Genomic DNA, 24,067 nt, shown 5'->3' on the forward strand with positions numbered 1-24,067 from the left:
TTTATGCTTAAACAAGTAAACCACCCAGAGGTGGCAAGTAGGCTACTTGAGTATTTTACTCTCAGTGATCAAGTATCTTTACTTTTTATTTACTCGTTTTTTAATATTTTACTTGCATGCATTATAAAGCAAGGCATATATCGTACTTTTTACTCAAGTACATTTGAAAAAATACACGGCAATTTTATATTTAAAGTCATTACAAGTCAAAGTACTTTCTCGCTTTTATGCAAGTAATTTACTCAAAACTATCATTAGTCAAAGTAATAAGAGGATTTTATCGTACTTAAAGGGATACTTCACCCATAAATTAAAATTCTGTCTATATTGACTCACCTTCAAGTTGCTCCAAATCTGTATAAATGTCTTTGGTCTGATGGATTTTGGAAGAATGCTTATAACTGAACAGATCTCAACACCCATTGACTCCCATAGTAGGAAAAATACAATGTTAGTCAAAAGTGCCCCGGAATTGTTTGCTCTCCTACATTCTTCAAAATGTCTTTCGTGTTCAACAGAACAAAAAAATGATAAAGTAATTTTTCCTACTATAAACATTCTTCCAAATATCTTTCTCTGCGTTCATCAGAACAAAGAAATGTACTTGAAGGTGAGTAAATGATGACAGAATTTACATTTTTTGGTGAAGTATCACTTATACTGTATATATATATATATATGCTTCACAAAATAGTGAAGTAAAATGTTGACAAAGTAAGAACTCTGATAAACCTAACTACGGTTTCTTAAGTACATTCGAGTAAATGTTTTCGTATCCCAATGGCATTTTTTGCATGTTTCAATAAACTATTTGATAAAACTTTTTTTTTCATTTTGCTTCTTAGGTAAAGGTATCTTAATTTAAACATTTTAGAATCATTTTTAGATTTTAGATAATACTGGAAAACAAGACAAAAAAACCAGTAGGAAAGCAAAATCTCATTAAAGGTTTACAGCCGTTAAGGGTGTTAGGAAAATGATCTGCTTGATTCTAAATATCATCTGGATATGTGGTTATTTCCCTGTTTGAGTAATCCTCTTACCATGCATCAAAAGGACATCAAAATGACAGCTGAAATTTGCTCAGAGAGAGAGAGAGAGAGAGAGAGAGAGAGAGATAGAGAGAGAGAGAGAGAGAGAGACAGAACAGAACAGATACTCAAGAGAATTGAACAGAGCTCATGCGTGTATCTATCTATGTCTCAAATACACACACGCTCCCATAAGAGTATTACAGGAGGTAGATGTGATCTTGTACTCACAGTGATATTGCTACTGTACAAATCTGTTTACCCCGCACTTCATAAATGTCAATCAAAGCAGTATAAGTTACAGCCAGATGCTTCAATTTGACTTCTGTGTCTGAAGACCATTCATATGAATTATGAATTATCCATTTATAGACCCGTGTAGATGTTATTGTGTTCTCAGCAGCCATCGGTACTCCACAGAATGAAACTGTGTTATAGTCATTGATCAGATTTGGTCACTTTCACAGCAACTGAAGGATCAAATCCAACAGAATGAAGCGATCATATATTTCTCGGGCCATTTTAAATAACATCACTGACAGTACCATCAGTGATAGAATAAAACTAGGAAGCATGATAAAGCAACAATTAGAAATAAAACAGTGCAAATCATAAGACACGTGCACTGTATTATACTTTAGTTTTTACTATAGTAAAATGTAGTAAAAATTCTACTAGTGTATTTGAACCGTACCACAGTAAAAATAAAAGGTTCTCCAGTGTTTGCTCCATTTGACCAACTCTTTATAGGTAACACTGTAGAACACTAGAAAAAGCGTACATTAAAAAACTAGTGATTATACTACATTTAACTTAAGTAAATACTTAAGCATACTACAGTATTTTCCTCATGTTGGATAGGAGGTAAAAAGGTGATTTGTATTTTGCTGAATTAGATCCTCACACTATGTGGCAATGTATGTGTGTGTGTGTGTGTGAGACTGTATGCGTGTTAACAGGATTCAGAATAAGGATATTGAATTTCCTCCCTCATTATAAAATCGTGTCATCTCGTATCAAGGCGCTAGAAAGGATTAATTACGAGCAGAATTATAGAGAGAGTGCATACATCAGATCATATAATGCAACTGTGCCTCTTCATTTCACCTGACAGCGTTTGCTGAGGGATAAAGCTGATCTCAGATCTGCAATCTCAGCGTCAGCTCTGATATCAGCGATGCATGTAGGGAAGAAAAGTGAACCATACTAGCCATTACAAAAATGTAATGTTAATTTTTAAACGGGGCCTAAATTATATAGGGCCTATATTTAGTGAATGAACGGTTACAGTATAAATCAGTTTAAGCTGTTTAAAATTTACAAAATGAATGTGAAATTCAAATATCAGACTTATTTAATATTAGCAATTTTAACAAAACATTTGTAGATACATTTCGTTACAGCTTTAAGGTTTAATTGAACTTTATGCATGTAAATTAAAAAAATAAATAGGCATGTAACTAAAAAAAAACTGAAATTTTATTTAAAAAAAGATGGAATAAAAAAAATTATAAGATAAATATAACACTAAACCTGAGAAAACGTCAACAAAAGCAATAGAATTTAAACATATAATATTGTCATATTTAAAAACTCTCGGAGGGTTTAGCATGGTAGTGTCCATGACAAATAAATGTATTTGGTCTTGGCGGAATAGATCTGCTACGCTGCTTAGCTTACGTGATCACCTTGTAGCAGATGGAACTGGTGGAGCTGGGGAAGGAGGAGGGTTTCTAAACGCGCTGAACTGCTAAAACAATCACTAGCCAAGATTTAAACGTAGAGCAGCAAGCTCATTGGCTGCTGATACGGAAAGAACAAATCAGCTGCGCCGTGTAGTGAGTTATTATGTCAGATTGGTTTAAAGTTTCATGTCAGAACTACCCTGTCATGTATCATAATATATCATGCCATGATATACGAATGAAAATCTGTATAATTCTTTCTAATGTGTCATTTTTGTTGTGTTTAAACATTCAGACTTATGCGATCAACAAATATTGTATTTCTTGATTTCCAAATACAGTGTTTCTGATAAAAAAATTGTCAAGGAACCAGAATCATATAATATAAATAAAATCTCTACATGAATGCGAACGTAGGCTGATTTCATAATAAACAGAGGCACATCTTGAAATGCTTATTTGCTGTCTCCCTCCCCGTTTCTGTCTGTCACACAAACGCTGTATACAATCAGTTTATAGTTTACATGGAAATGAATGATCACGGACAAAAAAAACTATAAATATAAAGACAGAAAGAAAGCAGAAGAGATAGCGTCCGACCCTGTTGAAGAAAGCGCCCTAGGCAGAAACTCGCAGGTGTTTGTTTGATGTCTCACATTTCTGCGAACATGTGGGTGGGTGTCAGACATGTCTAATTTGTAAGCTCCTTCTTGCCAAACAATAATCCCCGTCCAGATTCAGTATTCGGTCCCTTGAAGTTCTTCCCTCCATTCATACACATCTATTAAAACAAGATGCTTCACCAAAAAGAGGGAAAGCAGGACTGGGCTGCATTATGAAGGTGGACAGAAAGTAAAAGCTATTTGACCCTTAAACTGAAAAATAAGTGCAGATTTATCACAGACGGATCAAAGGAAGACATAATTAAATCTGTGATTTACACCTGAGGAATACCATGATGCGCAATGCTCCTTTACAAGCCGTGTCACCTTAAGTTCAGAGAACTGCATTGTTAAATACGTGATATCTGTGCGGCTGCAACACCCAAAGCACTACAGAAATTATACAATAAATTACTTCCAGAGATCTCTTTTGTCTCAAAAAACTGTCATTGTAAGTTGATGTCAATTATATTGACCTAAATTGCAACACACACATTAAAAGGACAGAAGCTAAACATGATAAACCATTATGTCCTAAAAGATAAATGTAAACAAATCAAACCGTAAATAGATGAATTGTCGGTAACATTAATCTAAAATAATAACCAAGATCATGGGATGATCCACATCTGACAAAAGCCTCCGAAGCTCACTGAAGTCTTTCTATATCGTCTTTTTACAAATGCTAAAAGAGAGACTAAAAAAACGTTGTTTCATGTTTGTGTGCCGACGTCCTCACCCATTTATACTGTTATATACACGCTCAGGGAGAAATTTCCAAATATGAGATTGCATCCAGCATTGCCTTGGGCTTGAAACGACAGTAAATCACTCCAAGTGTTCCGAGTGGGATTTCTATTGTTAAAATGGCATAAACATCTTTTATGTTGGCGTCGTCGAGCACTAACCTCGTGTTTTCCCTTCATTCTACAGATCCGGATGTCATTCTTATTGGATTCCCACGTCCTTTTCTGCAGGACGGCAAAAGAAGACAAACATTACCAACGGCCATTAGAGGACTGCATTATTTATATATACAGTATGAAATCGTATATGTGAGTGTGTGTGCACGGGGGAGGCCTCACCTTGCTGTAGAACATTTCATCTCCAGACACATGGTCCAGTTCCACTCGATAAAGGTCGTCGCTGCACCAAACACCACACACACATCACATATAAAGACTATCATTAGCAGTAGAAATGAAAGGGAAACAGGTTTCATTAAACACAAACAGTATATACAAGTATGCAGTATATAGTATGCAAGAATACAACTCGTGTTCCAGATTAGCATGGATTGAGAATAGTAATCCATGTGATCTGGTGTGCTGGTAAAATATGAATCTATGTATGCCTTTAGGAAAATGTACTATGGTTTTAAGATAAACCCTGTTTTTGACAGATTGACTAGCATATTTATTACCACAGTTTTACTGCAAGTTTCAAGATTAAAAAAAGGCAACTATAGGGTGGTCACCAAGTATTTTTCATTAACAATCTTATAGACAATTAGTTTACAATAAGTAATTACTTATGTGATCACATATAACAAGTCAAACAGCTCAATAGAAACAGAAAATTATGTGTATTGCATATCGCGCAAAAAATTTAGAAATCGTAGAGCTATAAAGATATATAGCGTAAAGCTATGACGAATATACTGTATATTTTTATCTTAACATTCATTTTTATTTTTCAGTGACCAATTTTTCCAGTTGTCAATTATTTGACAAAATTACAAATGTCACTGAAAATTGTTCCGTATGTTTTGTAACAGATATCGAGATACTGCAATTATAAACGTTATATGCTGCTTTAAAGCGGCTTTGCATCAATGCAACATTGTAAAAAACGCTCTAGAAATAAAATTTGATTGAACTGAATTAAATTGAGTAAGACCATCGTTGAACTATGCTTACTGTAGTAAAACTGCGGTTCATTTACATAAGCAGCTGTTTGGGCTTTGCTTTACAAAATAGGAGTATATAATGCAACAATTCTGTTTTGACGTTTTATCTGCGGACAATAAATGTGAGACAGACGCTGCCACAACAGCTTTAAATGCATTGAAGCAAGAAGTTAGGTAATAAAATGATTCATTTACTGCAGCTAGATGTTAATGCGTACACTGAAAGGTATCTTTGATACACAGATACAATTTTGTGCAATCTTCACGCAACCCATCAGTAGTATGATATAAACTTTCAGTGCACAGTAAAGCTAACTATATGCAATATGGGATGCAGCCCATAACATAAATGACTAATGGGGGGAGAATAAGAAAGTCTGCGGATTCTGAGATATTTTTGTACCCAAATACACCGACGCGCCGGAGGAATTTGATCAAGAAAATCAATTAACCTGTTCATAAAGGATTTAACAGTGATTTGAGAACATCTTGAAACGGCACAGATCTAAATTAGACTCGGTTGCAGCTCTGAAATGTCAACCTCAAAGTTTTGTGGTGACGGTAACTGGTTTATAAGAGAACGTGGAGGAGAGTTTGTAAGGGTGATTCAGACTCTCGGAAACTCAAGATAGACTCCGTCTGCTCTCTCTTGCTTTCAGAGAAACCGAGCGTTTAAGATGCTTGACTCTGTTGCGTTAAAGGTCATCGAACAGGGGTTTCACTTTCAACCACCTTCTAACCAAGACCACATGCAAACTCCCCCGGGAGTCTAAATCTTCACAGCTCTGACTTGGAAGGGCCGTCAACGTGAAAGATTTCAAAGATGTAACCAAATGTAACAGCGGTCATAACGTACACAGATTCACAGCCAAAACATCCATCACACACAGGTTAGCAGTGTGTAGAACGTACAGATCGGAGGAAAAAAAGGGTTTCATTTAAGACAAAGAGCGTCCATCTTGGCCTACTGGGTTGTTAAAGTGAGGACTTTAATACCACTTTCCCATTAAGCAATTTGTCATTTCCACTTAAGACCAATTAGGTTCAGAGACGGGTAAGTGAAGTGGAATATTCATTTTATAATAATTCATAATACAAAATCAAACACATTAATGTACAGAATAAATATAGAACATTCATTTTAACTAAGTTAATTCATTATGTAAAGAAGTCAACATGATTGAACCTACAGTATTTACATTCATAATACACATTCTTCTAATCATGAATAAATCATTAGATCAAGTTATTCCAAAGAAAAAACAATTCTCACCCTTTTTATCCCTCTTTATGATCCAATAGTAACACTTTTCAATAAGATATTCATTCGTCAACATTAGTAATTGCTTTGGCTAACATTGTAACTATCCACTGTCTGCTTCGATTTACACCGGACTACACTCCCCATCATCCTTTGCACCCGTCTCACCCCATCATATATAACATATATAAGTTCTCTTTGTTTGATTGATTCTCTGATGTGTATGATGTTAAAAGGTGTAAAGAGCACTTTGGCATTACCGGGCTCCAATGTAAAGCGTGCGGTTGACTTTAAGGACGGTCTGAATGTAGAGCGGCTCCTGGCGGGTGTACGAGCGATGGGCCCGTCCCATAAACACTGGATATCTTTTCACCACTGAGAGAAAGAAACAGAGAATAAAGATTGGGATTTTAAAATGAACTGTGTGGAAAGTTGAGATGACAAGAGGTGCAGAGATTCTGCAATGGGAGGACACAAAATATAAATGAGAGATGGATGAAAGAGACCCTAAACCACAGACAGGAATTTGTCCATCACTTTCTAAGAGATCTCGAATAAAAAGATAGGGCACTCATACATCACTGTCCAAAAAGAACTTCCCGTAACCCGTGTTTGCAATGCAAAGAAACCGCATCTGAAGTAAATACTGCACCATCAAACACTGAATTTAAATGCAATGTTAATGCAGCACAGATGAGGCGTCTATGGATTTTCCGGGAATCACAAACAGTGACAGAACCATATACAGTATCAGCCACAGCCAATGATATTGAGTCATTTGTTGTTTACTTCCCCTTGTGTTTATTAAGTATATCTAAGTAAGGTATACTTCATTTAGTGAGTATACTAATATTAATGTACTACTGTAATGGTCTACCTGTTAGTGTACATTTTCAATACATAAACGACACACTTTTTAGTAAAGTGGTACAAAACAAGTTTACGACATTTTACATTTTTACTGTATGAGCAGGTGTACTGGTAGGTTACTAGTTCTATACTTGTAGCACAATGTTTCGATTACAAAGTAACACTTAGAAGTACACTTTCAGTAAACCGAAAAAGTATTTAATAAGCAAGCCAATCAAAAGAGTTAACACAACTACAAGCCATGAGACTTAACAGTCTTTTGATCAAGATATTCATTATGCAATAAAAGTCAAGATATTTCTGAATACCTAAAATGTGACTTAAGTATACTTTATTATTTTAGCTTAAAAGAAGTATTCTAACGGCTCACTTAAATATACTTCTTCTTTGTAAGGCTCCCTATTGTGAAAGTGTACCAACAATTGCCCAAAGAAATCTTTCAACCAAAACCTTCCAAATTGCAATGAATAAAACAAGTTGTCAATTCTTTCAGAATAATATTCAACGTCATATTTGCTGTAGATAATTCAGCCAACTCCACATTCAACATCAGCCTTTAAAAATGTTTTGTTAGAGAATGCCGAATGCGAAAGGATGAGCATACCGGAGCTGCTTTAAGTCAAACGAGAAAATAATGTCCTTCATACTGCCGGTACAATACTCCCCAGTCCCCTGCTGGAGACACATAAACGCTCACATGTATCACCAAAGACTACAAAGTACACTTAAAAGAGTTGTTAGCAGGTCAATATGCTTCCGCGCCTTTCAGAAAAAGGAAATTGGTTCCCAAACACTGCGGAAAGGGAATAGAACACATTTGGAGCACAAATTAGCACTGTCGAAAACTAGACAGGAACGTGTCCTCCAACCAAACTCAGACAGTCTGTATCCTGTATTTGCTCCTACCAGCCTGAGGACGTGCAGATATTTACAGAGAATGCTTATAATATTTCTTACTGTTTGGACTGGCAATTAATAAGAAGTGTAGGATAGTGATATCGTCGCTTCTGGCTTGTTTTTGTGCCGCCGGTTGTTTGGACACATTTCACAGGGTGTACATGCATTTGCGCATAGTAAAAAGCAATTAACTGCAGTTTACTGTGGAAACCCTTAGAAAGGTCACGTTGTTTCACTTTGATTCGCACACACACACACACACACATTATACCGTGCTGGCATCTCCGAGTGTGCATACTACACTGCGCTAGATGACCTTTAACCTTCGGTCTCTACCGAATCATTAGAGATTCATGGGAGGCTGTTCATCAATATCAATGATTCTGGCTCCATGGGATCTGTCGGGAATACAAACCTCACACACGGGTTTGCGACCCTGTTCCAGCATCATGTTGAAACGCTTTAAGAAAGATCACAGCCGTGTTGAGTGAAACATAAACGCTTCAGCAAAGCAATAACCGAGGAGGCACAGTAGTTGTGAATAACACATGAACCACAACTTCGAGGGGTTTCGACAATTCTAAAGCTAGTTTTCAGTATGTAATTGTAAATCTGAAATAAAGCTAGAAATAATAACAGTACTTATGTTTTTCTCGGCACTAAAATAAAGTCGTCTACCGTTGCTATAGAAACTTCAGGTGCCCGTGACTTCTCTTCGTGAGCGACTATTAGGCGTCACCAGGGTGTAAATGTGCTCTGACTTGTTATCAAATTTTTGTGGTTAGCGAAACGTTAAATGCATTATTTCCAACTGGCTGACAGACATTCTATTTGTGGAAATTGAGCCGCAGTTTGTTCCAAAACGCTTTTCAAAAGTAGTTATTTCAAGTAGCCTACTCTTTAGACCTGGAGAAAGACAAATACATTAAGCAAGCAAAAATATAATTTTGATTAATTTATCTGTGGTCAAATATCCCCTTACAAAACATGTATAATAGCAAAAGTTTAACCATGTCTTTTGCAGACTCTAAGGTTTTACTAAATATACCATGGTTTAACTGTACAGGGATGGTTTTATGTCAAAGGGATGTACCATTATGTTTTTAGAGTAACAGGTCTGACGTAATGAATTGGGGGACATATAAAACATTTATTGATATATTATATTAAAATAATGCATACTTATGCCAAAACATTGCTTAACAACAGTGAGACTATACTCAATATTTTTATTTCAATCTGCGTTCAAATTGCAAAATAAAAGACCCTTATCAGCATTAATGCTGATTTTGATCATTTAAAATAATATTCAATTGACTTAAAAGACACAACGCATTGGTAAGTGGAATTCTAGGGATGAAAAGGCCTGTTTTGTGGAAGAACCCAGTTAGTGTAGCAAAACCAAAGTAAATTTGTGGTTAACATTTTTTATTTGTAGGAAAATCATGGTTCATCTTCATAAGATACTGTGGTGAGGTCACGTGTACCAAACCACCTGTAATGTAGCTCATCCAATCAGAACTGAACAGAAGTGCTTGGTGTCTCTCTCTGTCTTTATTCTTACAGCTATAGTACAGTGCCTTCCACCAATATTTGCACCCTTTGTAAATATGAGCAAAGAAGGCTGTAAAAATAAATCTGCATGGTTTCTCATTTTGATCTTTTATTTTTAAAATCTGCAAAATTCCAACATTTTATGGAAGGAAAACTATTTTAAGTAAGGGGAACATCACATTGTAAAAAAACTTTTTCTCCCATACATGTTGCCCACCATTATTGGCACCCTTATATTCTAATACATTCTTCCACCTCAATTTATAAGAAAAACAGCTCAGAGTCTTTTCTTTTCAGTCTGATGAGGTTTGAGAATACGTTGAGAGTCATCCGAGTCCATTCCTCCATAAAGAATTTCTCCAGATCCTTCAAATGTTGGTGCTCCCACTTCTTCAGTTCATCCCACTGTGTTTCTATAGGGTTCAGAACCTCTGGTACAAAAGTAGATTCACAACAATGAGGATCTGCCGGTATATTTAACTTTGGCAATGGTGCACTTTTTTATCCCTGTGTGCACAAAATCTTGTGTTATTGATGCCAAAACCCCTTCTTTTTCATTTCATATGGCCATACACCCCAGTCCATAATGGCAGATTAATATGGTGGAGTTTGTTTGAAGATTTGTTTCTTGAACAGTGTCCCAAACAACTGATGGAGGTGCAGTTTTCCTTTATTCTTACTTTATTCTCCATCTCAAGTTCAACTCAAATTCTTATTCTCACTGTGCATTGAGACAATATAGACAATATAGACACACATCCTCTATCAGGCAGATTTGCAACATCTCCAGTCCATTAAAACGTCTTAATCGTTGCCCTGTTGTTGGAAATGGGAATTTTGATTCTTTCAACCCTTTCCTTTTAAATCCCCTTCCTATTTTGTCACATCAGAACTATATTCTTTGGGGTTGTCCATTGTGATGAATGGTTAAGGGGGTTTGGGCTTTGTGTTACTTAATATTATTCTCCTGTGAAACAAGAAGTCATGACTGGACGACATCCTGTTTCTAGTCACCTTGGTGTGCTCAGAATATGTAAATAATATACTTGAGAGATATTTTACTCATAAGAAATTCTAAGGGTGCCAATAATTGTGACCAGTGTGTATAAGAGACATTTTTTAAATAATGTTATATTCCCCCATCTTTAAATTGTTTTACTTGAATACAATTTGGGAATTTTGTAGATGTTTTTAAATAAAAGATCAAAGATCAAAACGAGAAACAATGCAGATTAATTTTTACAGCCATCTTTGCTCATATTTACCAGGGGTGCCAATAATAGTGACACTGTATGTCTATAACAATTGTTGAATCAAAGCGTGTCATATAAGAGTTTTTTTACTTGTGATAGTCTTTAAATATCTGTGATTTGTACCCCAAAGCTTTGTATACAGTTCGGATTATTGTCTTTTAACATACCTAAAATATTTAAAACAGGCATTTTAGATTTTATTTTAAAACTATATTGTAATTGGGGAGCTGGGTGTGCACTTACCCTCAGCAGGGGCGGAGATTAAAGGACCAGGTTCCTCTGGAAACGAGCAGGCAGCCAATTGGAGAACAGCAAAAATCCGTAAGAATAAGGGGGTCAGGGTCGCCATGGCAGCGACACACCGGAGCTATGAAGACGAGAGAAGAGAAATGATGTTAAGTTACAGTATAGAAGCATTAACAGTGAGCATGCGCAACCTGATCTCATGAGAATTTGTAACAATTGTAAGTAATGAAACAAATTCTAAAGAATTAACCACCTCGAAAAAAATTCACGGATTGTGTAGGAAATACATCCACAGATAAACCGTACAGCTAGGGGTAAACATATTCTCCAAAGGCATACATGTTAAGCATTCATCATACACGTGAGTGCAATCCTGTATAAGACAACCTGAGAAATCTGATGCCTCCTTTCAGTTCATTCGATTTTCAAAAGCATGTACGACCGACTCCACACGACTGTGAGGCCAAACAGAAGTTGTGACATCTGACATTTATTTAAGCGTTTTATGAGGAAACTACTTCTTACAGAAACCACAATACCTGTCTACGAGGCAAAGTAGACTTTCACGATTTTAACGGGTGTTAGGAAAGCGTACGAGCGAGTGTAATTGGGACATAAAACCGTTTAACAAAAGCTTTCATCTCAGACAATCAGTTTTTCCTTTAGACAGAAACCAGATGAGAGTTGTGGAGCTCCTGATTCGCAGACAACCCACAATTACCACCGAGTCCCGAGACCACACGCACACTCAAAGACACACTCTGCAATTCATCTTTAGCACCTTCTACATTCAGTCTACAGGAGTGACCGGCCACTAAAGAGGAAGGAAGACAATGATTCAACCATCTGTTCTTTTCATTTCCACGCTCATTTTTCAGCATGCCCCTTTCTTTTTCTCGCAGCGTGATTGCTGTAATTGGATAATTTATGACAGCATGTCAGTCCTCTTTATTTCAGATTATTAGTGACACAAGCACACGCGACAGCGAATAAGGACCGAAACAAAATGGATGAAGACGTACAGATCTCACAGGGCCCGACCACCTGCCCTAGTCTGGTGCAGTTTTTTGGCACAATCCACTCACTTCGAAAGCCCGTCGTTCTTATCGAAGTTTGCTGTTTTGAGATAGATCTCACCGATTTTATTTATGAATGCCATCTGAGACCACAAAAAGAGATTATCAGTTAAATTTAATAAAGTGATTTAATCTGTATCGTCCAGACGAACCGTAAGCGTTTCATCTCAGCGGATTGGGTTTTTATCATCAACAAAGAAGTTTCTCCATTACGCCCCTAAACATTCAACAGGTATCGAACAAAACATTTATCTTCACTTAAATGAGATGAAACAATGAATGATGTGATTAAGATGGTCCTTTGGGACGGGCAGAGAGAAGATGAATCGAGCAGAGAAAGAGAGAGAGGGAGACGGCAAACTAATTGAAAGGATCTGGATGCCTTGGGTGTAAAGTTTCAAAATTAATATCATGCCTGTTGAGGCTTCAAATTCATAAGCCTGAAATCATTCTCGAAGGCTTTTGTGGGAGAATTCATTACTCCATTAGCACGTGCAAACAAAATGTTTATCCACAGCAGACAACGCAAACAAGACTGCCAAACACAATATTATAAAAGAGTCTTATATGAACTTTCTTATCTAAAGTGGGTGTTTGGCATCAATATTTATCTTGCTCAGATTTTGGGTTGGAACAAACAGTTTAACAAATTCTGGTGTTTAACCCTATACACTGTTTGACCACTTCAGAAGACGTAAACAACGCTGATCCAGAGGAATTTTCCGTTTCAGGCTTTTCGCACTGCACAAATGTTTGAACAAACCTTTTTGACCAAATCTAAATATTTTTAACAATTAATTATATACGTAAGATTGAATAAATACTTAATAAAAGCGCAAGTGCTTCTGGATCAGTGTTTACAATATGCGAAGTGGCTTGAGGTGAGCTATGACCAAACAAACCATTGTTTGCCTTGCGGGTGATAAAATGGAAAATTATAATGTCATAGGAGCCCAGTCACATCTACAGGCTTGAAGGTGATGTGCAGGCAGCAAAAGCCAGCAATAGCATCCAAAACCGAAATCAGATTCATATACTGTACAATCTAATGAACATTATTTTACCACTTACAATGTCCGTTGCACCAACTTAATTCATAAATATTTAGTCATAGAAAATGAAATCATTTTTAAAAAGTGCATACATTTTTGGGAATATAATGTGTATATCTCAACAACAACCACAAGAGTACCAAAACATTTTGGCAAATATTTAAAAAAGAAATTGAGGCAGTAATGTTACAAATAAAATTACAAAAAAACAGTAACAGTAATAATACAATTTATGAATGTTAGTATAAAACACATTTTATTCCAAATTAAAGATAATTTACTCATACTCAAATTCTTCCATATCTGAATAAAGTCTTTGTTCTGTTGAACACAAAGATGTTTAGAAAAATGCTTGTAACCAAACATTTCTTGGCCACTGTTGAATCCCAGAGTTGGAAAATGCGCTGTATACATTTATTTCTTCTGTTAAACACAAAAGAAGACATTTGGAAGAAGGTGGGAAAGCAAATCGTTTCAGGGCACTTTTGACTTCCATTGTAATTTTTCCTCCTATGGTAGTCAATGGTGTCCAAGAACTGTTTGGTTACAAGCATTCTTTCCAAATATCTTTCTCTGTGTTCATCACAACAAAGAAAATTTGAACCATGTCGAGGGTGTGTAAATGATGACAGAACTGTGGGTGAACTGTAAAAACTTGCTACATAATACAACCCATTCTGTACAATTACACTTAAAAATACACTGTAAATGACTGGATAAAAATGACCAAGATATGCTACTTACATGTTTTGGTTTCCCTATCAAATCCAATGTATGTGTCACATTGTAACGGGATTACAAATAGTCTGTGCTGAAATTTAAATTACATTCATGCAGATTTCCAAGCAATTTTTGGTCATTTAGTTTTGTTCTGGATGAACGGTGGTAGGTCTGTAAACTCTGGGAGCCTTTAAAGTGCATCAAACCCTTCATTTAAAAAGAGCAAAGAAAATCCAGTTTTCCACGATGTGATCCCTTTAAGCTCACAGACAGTGTGTGTCTGTGTGTGTGTGTGTGTGTCCATATGTTTACAGGCTGTTTATGAGCGGACACTAAAAGGGGTTGGTGGGCACATACAGCTCCTAAATGCCCCACTATATCTCCTAAAGAACCATCCATTGTCCAGAGCCTTCAAACCCCTCTCTCACTCTCTTTAATCCCCCCCCCACCCATTCCACTCCAGTCTTAACCCCTGTACCCAGAGGAAAGGTCAAAGGTCAGGATAGGTATCCTCCCACTGGGCCGTGCACTGCAGAAAACGTCCCTCACACATAACACGTCCATAATTTGGTTTAGGGAGGTCGTGACCAGGACAGAGACACATTAAGTTTTGTGATAGCTCTAAATTGAACCTAATAGGCAGTGATATCACCTCAATTGTTCTTTGTTAATGGAAAACACACACATCTCACAAACTCTCTCACTTCCTTCCTTTAACAGACCGAGCAACGAGAGCTGAATAACACTGAACGGGTCCAAGTCTCTGTTGGCAGGCTAACGGTGCTAACAGCCGTGACAATGAAAGCTTTACACAGCAGTCTGAGACACCGGGGATGGAAATCCCTTTAAAATGCCTGTCGTGGGCAAATGACGTCACAACTTTTCATTTTACGCTGTGAGGAATGTTGCTGAGGTTAACCCTGTCTATTGTCCGCTAAGCTGAGACCCTCACAAGTGACTTGAGATTCAGAATATTATGTTGAAACATTAAGAATAACTTTCTTTGAAGCTGCAGTCCATAACTTTTTTGCATAAAAATAAACAAAAAGGTTTCTGCCATGTACAAAAAGAAACTGGAAGGAAGAAAACTGCCTCCTTTCATTATGAAAGTTTACATCATACTCTTATAAGAATTTAAATCATCTAAAGTCTTTTTTTCATTAACTATTTTCTACGTAAATCATAAATATAATCGTATTATCTTTAATATCAACTGTACAGTGATGTCAAAGATCAATGCTTAGGAACCCATCTTCTATTTGTTATGTGTAACATTATTAATTGCAGGAATCATCAATATTTATATCAATCTATTTACTTCTAATCTCATAACTGGATTATCCGACTTTAGCCTGGTTTTCACAAACTGGGTCACAATTTAGAAAATTACGATTTTGTTGGAAATGACAGTCTGACTTCATTTGACCACAACCAACATAAAGGTAAATGCATACACCGCCATTTTATGTTTTAAACCGATATGGTGATAGAGAGGCAACAGTTACGGACTGCAGGGCAATAACATAAAAATGATTTAACTGTTAGATATAATGTGACAAATAAAAGTTGATAAACGCTGATAAAACATATTGTGCGGTATTATATTGTCAGGTATTTATTTACCTTTAGCTGTGCCAGTTCTGTGATTCCAAAGATGAAGTGCTGTGGAATCACAGATGCCAAATTCTGTACGATATAAAGTTAAGTTATCTTCTTCTCCTTGACATACCTTTAGAACAAACCTCACATCCCTGCACAGAAGATGCCCAGAATAATCTTTGGACTCACAGAACTGGTACAACTAAAGCAAAATAAACACCTCAAAAAACGCCCAAGACCAAAATATCTTTGCCCTGTGGATAATAACAACAATCGCCTTCTGTTTATTTGCTTAACACAGCAAAAGTCTGAAATCTTGGAAAACACGTCTCGCAGGTCAAGAAGTCCCAGATTAACATTTGTCAGACAAATAAAACAAACTACTGTGACTGGCACACCGACTCCACAAACAATCCGGAGAGTGCCGGACGGCGTTCAAACACAAACCAGGAGACCTCGATATTTTCCTACGGCGTCCCCCCGAGACTCCTTCCCGTGCCTCCATAAATACACACAGGATGTCAAATCTCCGGCTTCTCTCTGCACGCTCCAGACTCTCTGCTGGTGACCTCTTTACATGGTCTGTGGTAGGTGAGGTTTAACGCTGTGGAAACAAGCCCAACTCTGTGTTGGATAAAGAGGGAGGCCTTGTTCTTGTTTTTTTAATGAAGGAATAATGGATAGAGTGAGATGGCCTGGTGAGATATCACAGATGGGGAAAAAAGTGAAACAACATGACAAAAAGGTTACGATACGAACAGTGGACATAATCAGATTAAACCACATAGTGCCATGCACTTTCTCTAGCCACTGCTCTGTGTACTGTCTGTCCTGTCACATATTTCACATAGGCTACCGATTGGACCACCTCATCATTTAGATAGAAACTTAATGAAGAGCTAATCGGTTAAAAGTTTTTGTTCAGTAATAAATAGACAGTACGATTGGAGTTGTTAGGTCAGTTTAATTGAACCTTTGCATGATGTTTGTGGTTTTTTACAGGTTATAAATATATACATGTATGCAAAACGTATTTACAGAAGGTAACTTAACCCCAAATTGGCAGCATAGTATGGTTATTATCTGTCATTAAGATCTTTTAAATCTGATTTTTTAATAAAAGATCATATTTGGCTTTGAATAAAAATGTAGGAAAAATATAAAAACCTATAATATGCATGAAAAAAACATGCTCATCTTAATACTTTTATAGTCTATATATTTTTAAGCAAACATTTACATTTAAAAAAATGAATATCTGGCATAAAATACTTCATATACTTCTTACATAACCAAATAGAAAAATAAGCAAATAATAAAATTACAAAAGCACATAAAGTTGCTAAAAAGTAAACAAAGATTAACATAGACACTAAAAATATAAAAAGCAAATTCAAAATAATACTAAAACTCAATAAAACTGAAAACAAGAGTATAATAACTCTGGTTTGGAGACGAGTTGCCAAAATAGTAAATCCAGGAAAAATAATCTAATGAATCAGTTATGATTTCCATATTTCCATAAATCACATATATTTTGTACAAATATACATATAAAAGGTCTAAGAACATTACGAAAAATTTTTACAAAGCAACAAAAAAGCTCGTAAAAATGAAAATTCTCCAATCACTCCGATGCATTAAAATGTCTGTATGACTTTCTTTCCTCTGCAGAACCCAAAATAACATCCATTATCTGGTCAGGACATCATGACAAATAACTTTAATGCTCATAAAGTCCTCAACAAAATCAGTAAGAAGTAAAAACACACGGGCAGCTCACTACTTTCCAAATACTCATAAAGGAATCACATGAAAGGAAAGTTGGTTCAACCCAAGCGTTATGATGACAAAGCTGTCATTTTCTGTGAACTAAATGGGGTGTTATCCTGCTCTACCTACTGATTACATTTGGGCTGTTTGGAATCAGATTTGTTCATTAATACGTTTTTCAATATGAATCATCAGTGTTCAGAATGTCAAGCTGTGGATGTGACGGGTCGCTGTGATGAGCTCATAACAAGTCTTTCACCTTCTGCTGGAGTCCAACAGGAACTTATGACATTTTAGCCGGATACATTCATAATACATTCATAAATAGAGATGGGTGGAGGCACGATTAGATAATGTGACTAGTGAGACTAAAGTTTAGATGTGAATGAAAGAATAATAAGTGCTTAATATGTACCACGGTGTCTTGCGGCTTCTTGGAGAGAGGTGTGCTATTATTTTTCTAGGGGATCAGACTTAAAATGTTCGCCTTACAGACAATAAAACGTAGGATTTATATTAAAAATCTTAAATCACGAGTCATAGGGCTACTTCAACTAAACCACCCCGAAATCCCAAGCAACCATATGACAACCATTTAAAACACCTTAGCAAACACATTCAGTATAACCAAAGCCTAAAGAAAAACATCCCAAATGAAGGCCAAATGTCCACCATTTTCCAATTGAAGGGTTCTTCCCATCATACACAAGACCAAAGAATGTAAAAAAAAACATTCTAGACATGCCATGGCTTTTTTGCACAAATACTATGGTTGATATTGCCTTTGGACATCTTAAACATTTTCTTTAAAATACTTTGAGATAAAAATACAGCAGCATTTACGGTAATCTTTCAGTACCATGGTACACACAATACCAGGGTTTTACTATGAGATACAATCACTGAATATACCGTAGTACCTCCAAGATCCTTTTCGCAGCGGAAACAAACTCACATGTGAATCACTGCTCATGCTTTGATAAAGAAAGACACTAATGCGAAACGTCGTCAAAGACATAGCCGTGCATACGAAAACAAAATATTCAATATGTGAAGTGTAAAACAAATCTAGAGAAGAAATGCAGAGGGAAACTCATCAGTTTTCCTGTCAAACTCCCACACACACACACACATGCAAATACAGTTTTCCTCATCAGTACACACCGGGCGTACACAACAACACACAGCTTCACCTTTAGCTTCTGACTGCTGTAGGGATCTGTTAAAACACTGTCGAGAAAAAAACCTTCACAAACACACACAGCAAATGACAATCTACATTCATTTACTGCTCATACACACGGTAAACATTTCTGATTTGCGTCTGCCTTGATGAAGATCGCAGCCGACGGCTCCTTTCCCGTGTATCTGTTAAGATGAATAACTTCCAGTCATAGTCTAAATTCATATGTGGTTATGCATACTCTTTTGTATTTGACGGGACAAGGCTGAGACACTGCACAGGGTTTAATGTGACACGGATATGATATATGAAGTCATATTACAGCATCGCTCACAACCTAGATTAGAGTGTCTTATGTAAGCTTCTTTAATATACTTTATGTAATATTATACTCTCAAAGCGCATTGTAATAACTACCCTGTCATTTCACGTGGTGGATATGTCTGAGAAATACAATAAACCAGAGAACGTTTACAGCACGGCAGATTCGGCAAACTTCCCGATAAGCACATTACGGATATTAACAATGATGGAAAATGCTACATGGGCCACCAATGGGTCTGATAAAATGAATAAATTCAGTCTAGACCTGCTCAACTGTCTGGTTTGGGGCAACAAGCACAGTACATGGATTACTGTTTCCCACAATGCAATGCACTCAACTTTCTCTTACAATTGTACATTTTTTTATTCTTTCTGACACAAAATTAGATTAAAACAAAGTTAGATGAACATTTCCTAATAGACAACTGACAGCAATTAAATGTAGCGAGTGTAGTGTACGTTTTTATGGCTTTATTGTTTCATACTTTTTACACCCTTAATGTCAATCTTTATTTGATTGATTTGTCTAAAACTGCTTTCCAGTAGAGCAGCACAAGCAACCCGGGTCAGCTTTGTTTCTTAGGAATAACACATGCAATTGAATTGATCTTAGTTAAGTGATTTATTAAAATAGTCTCCTCCCATAACGTTTGCGTCTGAGGAAACCCCTACAAATGCATATGTAATAAGGTCAGTAGAAAAACAGCAAATATTTACTGTGTGTTTTTATTATTACCGACAGTGCTGTATTTACGTCAAAAGAGGAGTGACAGTTCACCCAAAACTGAAAATTCAGTCATCATTTACTCACCCTCTTGTCATTTTAAACCTGTATGACTTTCTTTCTTCGGCAGAACACATAAGAACATATTTTGAAGAAAGTTGGTAACCGAACAGCACTGGCACCCATTCACTTGTATGGACACAAAACCAATGCAAGTGAATGGGGGGCAGATAACAACATTCTTAAAAATATCCTCTTTTATTGTCTGTGGAAGAAAGGAAGTCATACAGGTTTGACAAGAAGGTGAGAAAATGATGACAGAATTTGAATTCTGGGGTGAATTTCTTCATACCAAGGAGGATAATCATGAAAATAAAGTACACATGTACATACACAACTGCTTTTGAAATCTTTAAAATTATCTGTTCAGATATTGTTCTTAGTGTGAACAGGGCGTTAGACATCAGTAGCCTACATTACGATAGAGTACAAGGCTAAGATACATAAACGCACAGACTCTATTCTCCACCTTCACAATGCTTTATAATTAGACTTTACACTCTCTACCTACACGCCCTACTAAAACACATTGATTGAACATCCTCGTTACAATGTTTATTGACAAATTTGTAAAGGTTAGCATTAGCATTAGCGCTACTCAAAGGCCCCTTGCGAATCGTCAAAAAGTGCAGTCTTTGATCTACAGGAGACTCGATCATTGCAATCCCTCCCATAACACCAAGATGAACACCATCTCTGATGGAACAGAATGTAAAAAACAAAGAAATTCACGTTTGTTGCAACTTTCTTTACAGACACTTTTAAAGTTTTAGCCATTTCCTGAGAGACTTGAGATGGAAACATATTTTTATGGTCTGTCTGAGTCCTCCATGGTTTAGGACAGTCTTGTTATCCTCATGCATAGCTCCTTGTGCGCTAACATCCATAACTTGACCTTGATAAATTTAGCAATGCAGTCGAACGAAGTATCTGAACGCCGCACGTCACGTCACGTGAGGCTGTCACATGAATTTACAGCACACTCGGTGCAAGGTCTTGGGGGACAGAGAGTAAAGAAATGAATCATGGCGGTTTTTATCGAGTCAGCTGGTTTCTGAGGGCAAAGGCACCACAAGCTTATAAATACAGGGGAGAGTGAATATCAGCTTGAGAGGAAACTGAATATCAGTGTTACAGATTTAGATGAAACTTAAACCGCTTACATTGATCTGAGACGGAAACTGATGTCGCAGCAGCTTCCATAACGGCGAAAAAAGGGTGCTTAGTTTAAGCGTGATCAATCTAAATGTCCACGGCGTTACTGAAGGACGATGTTTTGAGGACAGTGTAGGACTAAATCTATACAAAACGAACCCCCTAATCAATTACATAACCTCTGCCCGGCAGCGTACCACAAAATAGGAAAAATAATGGCACTGCTATACGTTTGGTAATGTAATCTTTAAAGAAAAGTGGTAGTACTACTAATCACAGTTTCTTTCATTGGACAAACAGCTTTTTGAATTATATCTAGAAACACCTTCCCTGATAGCACACATTTATCCGGCAGACATCTATTTGCAAGACATTGTTCAACAATACGTCTCTAAGACGTTTCCTATGAGATGTCAAATAGACTAGAAGATGTCTGTAAGATGTTTCCCTGATAACACACATAAATCTGCCGTACGTCTATTTGAAGTCTGCATTTACATCTGCGAGACATCCGCAATAGACAGTTTGCTCATCTGCAATACGTCTCGGAGACGTCGTCTGTCAGACGTCATATAGACATCTATAAGATGTCTGAAAGATGTTTATGATTTATAGTGGATGTAAAACTGCTCCTTCTAAGATGTTTAGGGGCAGTCACATTTCAACAAATAGGTCACTTTCACTTTAGCAGATGTTTTCCAGATGTCCTGATCTTTAGCAGACGTATTACAGACGTCTCCGAGACGTATTGCAGATGAGCAAACTATGTATTGCAAATGTAAATTCAGACGTCAAAAGCTAGATGGAGTGTGCTATATGGGTTATGATTTAAAATGCTCTTTCTAAGACGTTGATCAGATGTTTCCATACAGCAACAGCCTAGTGTCATGTATAGTATGGTAAATGTTCGTGAAAAGAAATCGAGGGTACACTACATAACTTTAGTGTTTGACTATATATGTCATTCTTTTAATAAAGAAATGGACCTGCAAAATGAAGACCAGATAAAGTGTTCATAGCCGTTCATGCAAAAACTCTCCGTACCAATCTCACCGAAACACTATTATAACAGACGGAAACAGGGTTACGGCAGGTTAAAAACTTCATTTCTCAGCTACAGCTGGGAGACCTGTGAGCAGTAATGCGCTGTGCTGTGGAAATGAGCATAATAAAAGTGTTTATGAGTCTGGTTTACGAGAGAGATGTTTTATAGACGGTGGCAGAGGCCCTGGGGACAGACACTGTCCCTGTTAGCCGCCGTGGCTAACTATCATTTATTAATACCTTACATTTAAAAAAGGCTAACTTCATATGAGGCATTTGTGAGAGTAAATATAGCTGTCTAGTCTTAGATTTATTGATTTTGGATTTGGGGGCATGAGAACGTATCAATGTAGTTATCAATGTAGTCCAAATTGTTGGATGACTGTCCTCTATTTGACTACAGGGGAAATTTCATTCAGATATTTAAGCTTAAAGTGACTTGCTGTTTTTTGCTGAATCTGGTTATCATTAGTCGGGCTGGTCTAATGGCTTTTGGGCATCTTGTCAAGTTGATCCAGATCAAAACCCTCTTGGTGAATTCAGGACTATTTGGCTACATGGCTATTTACTATAACTTGAAAATAAAGTGCAACCAAGTGGCCTAAACACTAAAAGTAGATAACTCCCATGTCGATAATAGATTATTACAAATAAATATCCACCCTAAAGAGTTTCACCAAAATACTTCCTAATGTTACTTGAATAAATCCATGGTAAACCCTTTCATAAAGACATAGCTACTAGGCATCTGCTATGCTTAAGCGTGTGTGTGTGAGAAAGTGAGAAATAAAGAATTTTATTTATTCACCCTTTTTACAGCTGAAGTAAAAGGGCTGTAAAAATATACAGCTGTCTTCTGGGCGTTATGGCAACAGGAAACTTCTGCGTTATCACACGCAACACAAATCTTGAGTGGTAAGCAACATCTCAGGTGTGTGCACCATGAAACAACTCCAATCGTACCTAAAGGCAATCAAAATGGATAAAGCAATCAGACAGCAATTTTAGTCTAGACCTCTAATCCCTGCAAATAAAAATCAGCCAATCAATATAGACGAAAACAGCATTTTGACAAGACTTCAATCGGCCATGTGGACAGCTTCATCTCCCCACAACAATCTCAATCTAGGGATCCTTGTCGAACTGTTGTGACTGAAATCTAAAATCTAGAATAAAAGAAATCCAGAAAGAAAACCCTAATGCAAAACTATTCCTTACGTATCAATGAGGTCACAATGTAGCACAACACTTTTCGTTGCACACTTAGGCGCATGTTGCGTTGCATCCTAAAAACAGCCATTTTTCTGAACATGATCTGTGATTGACAAATATAACCATATTCTGCACAACCGTAACACTTCGCTACCGTTCGCTAGACGCATCGGTTGCGTTTTCTATTCCAAAGCCAGAGGCTGATCCCAAAGCCAAGAATCTGCATTAGTGCTGCTTCATTTGCATTTATGACAGCTTAAGTTCTGCAGCAGGTTGTAAATATGCACACATTCCACATAAAAGTCAAATGAATATGAGACATAATAAATAACAAACGTGATCACTCGAGATAATATGCAGGCACACGGCGATAAAACAAACACTAGATCTGCCATCACAACAATGAAGGATTTTCAGGTTCTCCAGTCGAACCATCATGCATAGCTACTTCACATGCACTGCAGTCTTTAGATTTGATGGTGTGACGATAAGAAAAAGCTGGTGAACGCACACGTACACACAGACACAGCAAGCTGTTGGTCCCCGGTGATTTTTTTCATTTCCTATTATGTGTCATCAGAAAATGTCGTGGAGAGTGTGATGTTTAAATAATGAGACAGGTTCAGATCTGTGACTTCATTTAATAATTAATGAGAGAAGCTAATTAACAGAACACACGCTGGGACAGAGAGGGAGAAAGGAAGCCGAGTGGAGATAAGAGTTGTGCGCTCTTAGATGGCGACGGAGACTTCAAATAAATACTCTTTAGGTAAACAC

General features: G+C 36.9%; 1 protein-coding gene across 1 annotated transcript in view; it reads right to left on the reverse strand.

Moving 5' to 3' along the window:
* Window positions 1–11,471, reverse strand: part of sema6ba (sema domain, transmembrane domain (TM), and cytoplasmic domain, (semaphorin) 6Ba) — a gene marked incomplete at both ends in the record, with an annotated part of 50,638 nt that extends 39,167 nt beyond the window's left edge. The window contains 4 exons of the mRNA XM_079452648.1: window positions 4,287–4,349; window positions 4,464–4,524; window positions 6,809–6,923; window positions 11,366–11,471. Of these exons, the coding sequence (XP_079308774.1) occupies window positions 4,287–4,349; window positions 4,464–4,524; window positions 6,809–6,923; window positions 11,366–11,471 (345 nt within the window). The remainder of the gene's footprint in view (window positions 1–4,286; window positions 4,350–4,463; window positions 4,525–6,808; window positions 6,924–11,365) is intronic.
* Between the last annotated feature and the right edge of the window lie 12,596 nt (window positions 11,472–24,067).

This window comes from Barbatula barbatula (genome assembly GCF_947034865.1).
Source record: "Barbatula barbatula genome assembly, chromosome: 3".
Taxonomy (NCBI): Eukaryota; Metazoa; Chordata; class Actinopteri; order Cypriniformes; family Nemacheilidae; genus Barbatula; species Barbatula barbatula.